Source organism: Halyomorpha halys, unplaced genomic scaffold (assembly GCF_000696795.3).
Source record: "Halyomorpha halys isolate HHAL.00 unplaced genomic scaffold, Hhal_1.1 Scaffold1638.1, whole genome shotgun sequence".
NCBI classification, from domain to species: domain Eukaryota; kingdom Metazoa; phylum Arthropoda; class Insecta; order Hemiptera; family Pentatomidae; genus Halyomorpha; species Halyomorpha halys.
This window is the reverse complement of record NW_027113119.1, coordinates 142,068-152,001: the sequence shown is the minus strand read 5'-3', so window position 1 is coordinate 152,001 and position 9,934 is coordinate 142,068. Positions and strand designations below refer to the sequence as shown.

Below are 9,934 nucleotides of genomic sequence, written 5' to 3'. Positions count from 1 at the left end.
ATAACCAAACTTGAAATAATAGACAAGGTTTGTAATGGTTTTGAAAAAAATCTCAACATTCTTTTGGTAGGTTGCACTGAATCGCTTGTTTCACATCATACTGCAAAGTTGTCGCAACCTAATAAGTTTATTGGGAGATCAGTAAAAAAAGACCAATTTAGCGCCTGCGGTAGAGGGAAAATTACATTGCTCTCTACATAACCTACAGCTTAACGCACTTCTGATATGACAATTGTTGTGGAACTTGGCACTCCAGAGCTGGACAGAGTAAAGGCAAACTGATTTGAAGAAGAAAGATACTTCAAGTAGACCAGAATGTAGAGATGACAGCTAAGCATTGTTGAACGCGGGGGTGGTGGACACAAATAATATGTTTTCACTGTTCTTACTGTTTTATTAGTTACAGTTAAATAACATAAAGCGTTCTTACTGTAGTGAGAACAAATACCGCAATACACATAACAAAGTATTGGCAACTACCAACTTGAAAATCGGGAAAATACTGACTAACTAACCGACATGAACGGTACAATCGATATATTCACAGTTTGCCACAGAGAAACATGTATATGTAGCAGGCAGTGAGCAAGGAGTGCCGCTATAACCCGCCAGGGGCCGGCACTACAAGCGTCTAAGAAGCTAAGCAATTGTATATAAGTTTATTATTATAAAAATACGATATCTTGTACAAATGTATATATGTTAATATGTAATGTGTAAGAATGTTAATTATAAAATAAAAAGAGATTGAGCAAAAAGAGTCTACGGAACTATCTCAAGTAGAGTTAAAAGAGTGAATCCTCAGTGATAACCGATCACATGAGCCCTTCAATTGCCACCGGGATTGATCCGTTAAATCAAGCGCAGCTCCAGTAAAAGGGCAAAAATCAACAAATTGTATATATATATATATATATATACTGTATTGTACATATGTTTATATTTTGTAATTATTTTATGAATAAAGGGAATGTGAAACAAAAAAAAAAAAATCTGTTAAATCAAGCCTTATTCGAGGTATAGTCATAGCACTGGTGGCGTACACTCTACTTGAGATAGAGAAGTTCATAGCCAATCTATTCTCATAAGAGTTGTTTTTTAGTATGCTCACCCTAGACGATGGCCTATCTTCTCTCCCTTTCTCCAGCAATCTTAGACCGTCCGCTTCATCTCGGCAACTAAGATTGTAACCTAATCCTTAATGATTATACTGGTCCGTCCGCTTCATCTTGGCAACCAGTGTAATTTCCCGTCTCTCCCCGACTCTAGTCCTCCACTTCATCTCGGCAACTAGAGCTGCACCTAGCCTTATCAGCTTACTGATCCGTCCGCTTCATCTCGGCAACTGGTAAGCTGGCTCCTATCTTGACAGTTTTAGTCCGTCCGCTTCATCTCGGCAACTAGAACTGTTATTCTACTTCAGACTTTCTCACCGAGACCTCCTCTACCTAGTCAGTGTCCAGGGCTCATCCCCCGGCACGGCCTTCCTTTCTTACGTAATATTGAATACACCTGGTCGTGGACCTTCTGTAAATTAGATATCAGGCTGGAGAACCGCCTAAGACCAGACAACCCCGACAAGTGGTGACCCCGACGTGATCCAGAGGAAGACTAACTTCAGGAGGTACAAGAAATAACTAGAGAGATGGCAGGGTATTCAGAGACGGAAGAGACGAAAGGACAGAGAAGGGGCCCTCAAGAAATCGATGCATATCAAGGCCCAGTATCAAGAATACCACGGTTCTGGAGGAACAACCCCGTGCTGTGGTTCGCCACCTGCGAGGCCGTATTCTCGACTTCAAAGGTCACATCGAGCACTGTAAAATTCCAACTTCTGATCCCGAATATCGATCAGGAGGTATTAATACACGTGCAAGACCTTATTACGGATCCTCTTAAGCAGACCTATGAAAATTTGAAGGCCAGGTTACTACAGACCTACGGAGAATCAGAAAACTTGAGGATAAAAAGACTATCAGAAGAAAACCCGCTAGGAGACCAAACCCCGTCACAGTTACTACGAAGGATGCAGCAACTAGCTGGAGACTGCGTGAACGCAGAGTTCACAGAACATTATGGCTGAAAAACCTACCCACTAGGTTCCAACCCATATTTGCCGCCACAGAACACACAGATGTGGAGAAACTGGCTGCTATAGCAGATAAAAGTATCAGCGCCGACTGAAGCGTACACCATCGCCCGACCGGCAACTTCAAGACAGACAGTGGATAAGCCATCGCATGATTATACAGAAGACCTAAGGGAACTCCGGCAGGATATAGATAGAATACTTGGCATCTTAGGATCAAGAGAGCGTGGCCGAAGCCTAAGCCGAGGACAGAATGGCGCACGCTCAAGATCCAAATCCCATCCGAGCGGTATCTGCTACTACCATCAACGCTTTCAAGGAAAGTCTTTTAAGTGCAGGAAAACTTGTGAATGGGAAGCAAATAGCCCTGAGCCAAATTTAAACTCCAACCAGTGAAAGTTGTGGCGGAAACTTTCACACCGCCGCCTGTTCGTCAAAGATCGAATAACGGGCCAGCCTTTCCTGATAGACACAGGAGCCTCAATTTCACTGCTACAAGTCTCTAAGGGACGGCGCAGGAACCCATCTTCACGCTGGTCTCTGCTAACAATTCCTCAATAGCCACTTATGGAGAAGCAACCAGAGATGTGGACCTAGGATTTAAGAAACCCCTTCGTTGGACCTAGTATGAAGGCGTAGGCAAAGCGATCTTAGGTGCGGATTTCCTCTACTGGCATCAACTCACAGTAGACCTGAGAAACAGGAGGTTGATCAATGAGCTTACAGGCCAGAGGACGACAGGGAATATTTCAGAAGAAGAAATACCATTATACTCATTAGCACCCACGGATCAGAGATATGCAAGGATCCTGAACGAATTCCCCACTATAACCAAGATCACACCGATACGTGGACCACGCAGCGGAGTCGTGGAACACTACATAGAGACAAAAGGTCGACAAGTTACAGCAAAATGCCGACGCCTACAGCCCGGAATATACCACGAAGTAAAGGAGGAGATCAAGAACCTAATAAAAGAAGGTATTTGTCGCTCTTCAAAGAGTCCCTGGTCAAGTCCACTACACGTGGTGAAGAAAGCAGATAGGAAGCCTAAGGTTATGTGGTGATTATAGGGCACTAAATAAGCAAACAGTTCCTGACCAACGGAGTGCTAAACCTTCGGGACTTCATGGAACTGCATGGGAAGAAAATATTTTCCAAGATTGGCCTACGCCGCGCCTACTACCATATACCGGTCGCAGAAAAAGATCGAGAGAAGACGGCCATTATAACACCGTTTGGCCTAATAGAATATAATCGAATGAATTTTGGCCTTAGGAACGCAGAGATTCGTCGACGATAAATTTTGCGATCTAACCTACTTATACAAATTCCTAGATGATTTCCTGATTGCGTCCGATAACGAAGAGCAACATGAAACTCATCTGCGGGAAGTCCTACAGAGACTGGACAAATACGGTATCGCTGTCAATCCGGCCAAATGTATTTTCGGAGTAACCGAATTAGAAATCCTTCGATATCACTTGACCCAAATAGGCTTAACGCCACTGGACAATAGAGTAAAAACAATATAAGATAATCCGCTACCAAAAAATCTTCGCTAGCTCAGTCGCTTCCTGGGAATGGTGAGTTTCTTACAGGCTCTGCCTACCGAAAGCGGCTAGCATACAGAAGCCCCTCAACGAGCTAACTCACGGGAGACCGAAAAAAGATACAACACCGATTGAGTGGGATAAGAGGACTCTTATCATCTTCGAAACTGAAGCATTCGAAGCAACAAAGAAGAATTTGGCAGAGGCAGCCCAGCTGAATCACCCCAACCCCACTGCTGAAATATCCATAGCCAGCGATGCATCGGATATAGCCATAGGCGCAGTATTACAGCAGAAGAAGGACGATACCTGGCAACCACTCAGCTTTTTCACCAAGGCGCTGAGTAATTCTCAGAAAAAATATTCTGCATTTGACACCTATTAGAGGGCAAGGATTTTTATATAATCACAGATCACCGCCCGCTAACACACGCCTTCAATCAGAAGCCTGAACCGTGTCGCCAATAAGGACCCGCTGGCTCACCTACATTAGCCAATTTACTACCGACGTGTGTTATAAACCTGGAAACGACAACATAGTGGCTGATGCGCTTTCAAGAATAGAAGAGATCCGAAATGCCTGACGACTTCGTCGCACTCTCAGAGGCACAGGAATAGGACGAAGAACTCCAACGCATCAAGGACCAGCCTAACTTAAAATTTAAAAGCATGGAAATACCAGGCACGGATAGGTCTATCCTTTGCGAAACGTCACTTAGCAAGGCCAGACCTTATCTACCAACTGAATTTAGGCGGCCAGCGTTTGATATGATCCATAACCTCAGCCACCCCAGTATCAACACTACAAGAAAAATTATAACACAACGCTTCTTTTGGTCAGGTATTGACGGAGACGTCGGTGAATGGGCTAAATGTTACCTTGCTTGCCAAAAATCAGTAGACACACAGTCACGCCCATAGGAAAGTTCGAGCCTACAGCCCGCTTTCAACATATTCACATAGACTTAATTGGTCACCTACCACCTTCAGAAGGCTACACGTACTGCTTGGCCATGATAGACCGACATACAAGATGGATAGATGCGATCCCACTACAAAGCATAACAGTAGAAAATGTAGCCACAGCGTTTTATACAAACTGGATCTGGCGATTCGGTGTACCAACAACCGTCACAAATGATCAAGGACGACAGTTCGAATCTAATTTGTTTTACCAACTCACAACCCTGATAGGCATCCACCGGAAAAATAACGACGGCGTATCATCCACAATCCAATGACTGCATAGAGCGATGGCACCGAACATTGAAAACTGCCATCACAGCTCACCTTAACAATGTCAACTGGACAAGAGTATTACCAACGATATTATTGGGATTACGAGCTAGCCTACGCGACGGCACTTCGTCTAGCATAGCTGAGGCGCTTTATGGATGTCCTATACGTCTCCCAGGAGAATTCATTAAAGAGAACAACAAGAAATTTGAACCTCACGCGGCACTTCAAGAATTAAAAAACATCTCCAGACTGGGACCAGCCCAGTCTAGGGAATCGACCAGGAAGATCTTCGTCCATGAGGAATTACAGAAGTGCACGCACGTATTCGTGAGAAAAGATCATATAAGGAGACCATTAACACCTCAGGACCATTAACATACTCAGGATCACACAAGGTACTGGAAAGAAAGGAAAAATATCTGATCCAGCCCCCAGAGCGAACAGCAAATATTTCAGTAGACCGTCTGAAGCCAGCATTTATGCCCAGCGAGGACAGCACGGACGTCAGACCAAGGTCGATTTTAAAAAAATCATCCCAGTCCACAGAGAAGAGAGAAGAGGAACACTATCGGACAAGATCAGGCCGATCCGTCAAGCCAACAGTCCGCAGCGTAGGTACATCTTTCAGCCTATGGCAAACCTCCTCTTTGAACCGGCTCCAGTCGTCCTCCTGATAGTTGAACTTCTCAGTCGAAGACTCAGAGCTGCTCCCGTGCACTTCATAGGTCACCGGGCGGTGATCGGAAGAGGTGAAATCAGACACGGAGCAACCCGTGATACGATGTGGCTGCCTAGTCAACAGGAGGTCTATTGTCGATTGGAAGGCTGTCCCAAAATGGCGGAAAGTATGAGTTCCTGGGTGATCTACCGTGAAGGCAGTTTTCACCACCTGTCTTACCGCCAGGTTCGCTGAGGTATTATGCCATAGAGTGTGTCTGGCGTTGAAATCTCCCACCAGCCAATGGTTCGTCCTCGCTCCACAGGTGTCTATGAGCTGCCGCAGTTCTAGTACTGACCCTCTAGGACGCCGGTACACTCCCATGATATAGGTGGGTTGGTGCATCAGCACTTGAATGGTGAGATGACTGATCCGCCCATCTCGGATGGTCAGAGGTGGCGGGATCTTCTTCCAGCGTATGCCATGGCGCACCGCAATGAGAACACCACCGTGTGGGTCGTGGATGTCATCGGTGGCTACGTGATAGACCCTGATAGGACAGCTACTGTCGGTTCAGTGAGCGCTAGGAGTGCCTCCACCTCCTCTAGTTTAGGTGCAATGCCACAGCAATTATAACTGAGGACCCGAAATGAATTCATGGCGATTTTTGTCCTCTGATTTCTTTAATGATATCAGACACGAATGCCTGCATGTCTTTCATGAGTCGGGAACATAGTTCGCTGAACATCTGATTCATTTGGGTCATCAAGTTCATCATGGGAAGCTGAGGATCGAATGAGCCGGGTGGTGAGGGTGGGAGGGGTTGCTGGGCTCCCATTTGGTCCGGTTCAGGAGAAGCTGGAGAGTCCGGTATGGGCTCTGGCGCAGGTGCTGCTGTGGCCGGCTGGAGAAATGACGAGTAAGCCGTGGCTGCACTCGCCATTCTATTGGTCCTTGGTCAGGTGGTCGTGGTGGTCGGTGGTTGAGGACGAGCTGCCACTGACGGCCTCGTAATGGCTGCTGCTCGTAGTTCTTTTTTGGCTTCCCATTGGTCCATGATCTTCCGGCGTGTTTCACACCCACGGAAGGACGCCACATGATCTTGATTACAATTGGTGCACTTTGGGGCTACCACCCTAGGGCAGGTACCGATGTTGTGCTCTTGGGCACATCGCACGCACGCCTCCTTGTACCCACAGTAGTTCTTGGTATGATCCAACTGCTGGCATCGGTAGTATTGAGGTGGGCCATGTTCTTTTCGTTGAACAAAATGTTGGGCTGCGAATAGGCATTGGTCGATATGGCGTACCTTCTTGATATCTTCTAGGGTGACCTAAACTGGCACCGTGATAACAATAGGAGAGAGGGGGGTTTTCGTCCCATCACTGTTTGATTTCTGGGGACGCCTAATATCGATAGGGGCTGAGTGCTGGAAGGCAGCCTGGACATCTTCCAAGGGCATGGAAATGTCTATGTTTTTAATGACATAACGCTGTTGCGTTTTTCCTTGTTCTAGGGCATAGGTGTGATGACCTATTTGTAGCGATTTGAGCCCAGCTACAACGGCGTCTCGATCCGCTGCTAGCTCCAGGAAAATCTGAACACCCCCTCCGGTTTTACGCACCAGGTATTTATTTATATGTAGATGAGCTGGGTATTGCCTCACCGCCGGGATTTTCTGGCTCGCCACGACAACCGGAGGTAGTTGGGGAGATTTTTGTGGAGAGGTCTCGGTTCCCGCCTCAGTTGGGAGGTTTTTCAGCGTGTCGAGTGGATTTGGATGCGAAAAATAGGGGTCACGAAGACATACAGAACGGTGTCACATGAGGCGGTGCAGGTGCTGGCCGCAGCGATGCCCCTGGACCTCATACTCAGGTAGGATGTCCTTAAATATGAAGTAAAGAGGCAGGAACTGAGGAATCAATGCAGCAGTGGAATGGACGGTGGGTAGCAAGCCAGAAGGGCGCTTTGAGAAAAATCTCCCTACCGTCCTTTCTAGACTGAAAGCTAAATGGGTTATCCCAGACTATTGTGTCTCACAGATCCTAACAGGACACGGGGGGAGGGGTTCGGGGAAAGCTGCAGAGCTTTGGAAGGAACATCGACCCTCGGTGCCCCACGTGCGGAGTTCCTGAAACAGCAGAACACGTAATAGTGGATTGCTCCGCCATGGATGGACACCGAGCCAGGCTGTTGAGAAATACCGGGATTTTCGCCCTCGCCGAGTCGAACTTTCCCTGGTTGATGGAAGAAGAGAATTATCCCTTCTTCAGGGAGTTAATTTACGGATGGAAGGAGGTGGTGGGCCCAACACATTTCACAATGGGAAGGACTTGACCGCCCAACATTGGCGAGCCACCAGAAGAAGATGAAGCTGATCCAGACAGAGAACAGGAGGGCTGGACCAGCCTGGTAAATGCAGGAGGCACCCAGACGGATGCGCACCAGAAGGACCTACCGAACGGATGAAGATCTTTAGGAGCAGTGGCATGCGCAATCCCCGCACTACCCCACTGCTCCCGCACCCCGTATGCCAGAAATAGCAAGAGGGGGATTAAAAAAATAAAATAAATATAGGGTGCGACGCATTAGAGGCAGTGTTAAGATCGCTCTCGGGTGTTGCCTGGAGTAGACGTAGTGGTCGCGTGTTAGTGAGGCCACCAGTGGATCACCAGGTAATCTGGTCAAACACCACGGTTGGAATCACGCTCGATAGTAGGCTTCCCATTCCTTATCAATCTTGATGGAGAGGAAGTAAAGAAGCAAGGTGGTGAAGGCCTCAGGGCTAGTACGCCTTCCTTCGTTTCTGTCTCGCCTCCTTCGTTCCCACTGTCTATTTTTGCAGTATAAAAAACAGAGAGTAGTTATTTTGTTTTTTGACGTAATAAAAATCATATGTTTATGTAATCGATTTGTGGACCATATGTTGGCCGCAACACAATAAAAAATGAATTTTTACATCTCACTTTAACAAGCAAATCCCACCTGTAGTTTTCTCTTCCACCGAGTTAGGTATTCAAATATAATGTAAATATTGTAGAAAGCTCTGTCAAATATGTAAGTATGTTCTGTCACTTCTTACAATGTTTGTATCTTTTTTTCATTTACCCCCGACGAAGCCCTGCAAAGTGGAGCGAAACCTTTATCGACCGCCTCTCGGACTATAGTCCTACAATCTACTTCATACTGCCGACTTTTTTCTTTCCCATAATATAAATGGTATTTTACAGCGAAGATCCAAATCATTTTATTATATTATATTATTCATAAACCTACTAAATGTAAATAAATACATTGTTCCTTTGGGTAACTTTGACGATCATATTGCTCCAAAACACTCCCTAATATATTATATATTTCAATGGTAATAATATTATATAAAGATATATAAGTAGTAAACATGCTATCCCTTTGGAAAGGTAATCGAATAATAATAGTTTTTAGGACTCTAGTAATTTGAATTAAAATAAAAATGATTTGGATAATTATCCTGACATCCCTGACACAAAAGGTATTGTATAGCAAGTAGAGCTTATCTCCTACGTCCAAAGACGTCTTCTAATGGTCATGTAGATGAGTTTCTTGTTATTAATGAAGGTTAAACCGATAGTCCAGTAAGTGTTGAAAAAGTAGGATTGCATCAGAAGTAGTCCTTAATATACCCCCTCTTGGATTCATCAACTCTCATTTCCAATTGGAAGTCAGAACTTTTCAGATCTTCACAGGAGTCGGATCTATAACAGGTTTTAACTCATTCCACGACTATATACATTCGTCCCTGTTGTGTTTAAGAGTCAATACGCCACTGATAGGTAAGGCGACTTTAATAAATCTAAACCAATAACAACTGCAGTCACATCTTTATAAAATTTTTACAGGAGAAAAATGGGTTTTGCATTACATAAACATCGCATATGTTATTTTCTGTTGGATTGTCTGTCCTATCTAGCCTATATATTAATAAATGCAGAAGAAATTAATTGTTTATGTTTTGTTTTAATTTTGAGAGATTTGCTCTAGCGTCGATTGTAGTTCTATAACCGTTATGTACTTGGTCTAACGGCTTGTAGCCAGTTGGTAGGTTGCCACTAGGGCTTTATGTACTTGAGTTGTTTGTTCTCACTACAGTAAGTCCGTTTTACGTTATTTAACTGTAACTAATAAAACACTTCTATACTACTCCTATTTTGTACCAAATGTTATTAATAATTACATTTAGTGTATTTTTTATTGTCTAATTGATACAGTGCATATGAGGAATTTTCTATCATTTTTTTTTCTGACCTAGAAAAATTAAATTATTAACAAAAAATTAAATATATACAAAGAAATAAAAGAATGTATATATGCAGGCAAAATGTTTTCTCTCAAAAGCTAATGTATCCATTTATATAG

The 9,934-nt window shown here is 44.5% G+C and overlaps 1 protein-coding gene across 1 annotated transcript; it reads left to right on the top strand.

The window, feature by feature from the left end:
- Positions 1–1,645: 1,645 nt before the first annotated feature.
- LOC106690279 (uncharacterized) lies at positions 1,646–2,083 on the top strand. Its single transcript, XM_014435649.1, has one exon. The coding sequence runs from the start codon at positions 1,646–1,648 to the stop codon at positions 2,081–2,083; it is 438 nt and encodes a 145-aa protein (XP_014291135.1).
- Positions 2,084–9,934: the final 7,851 nt, after the last annotated feature.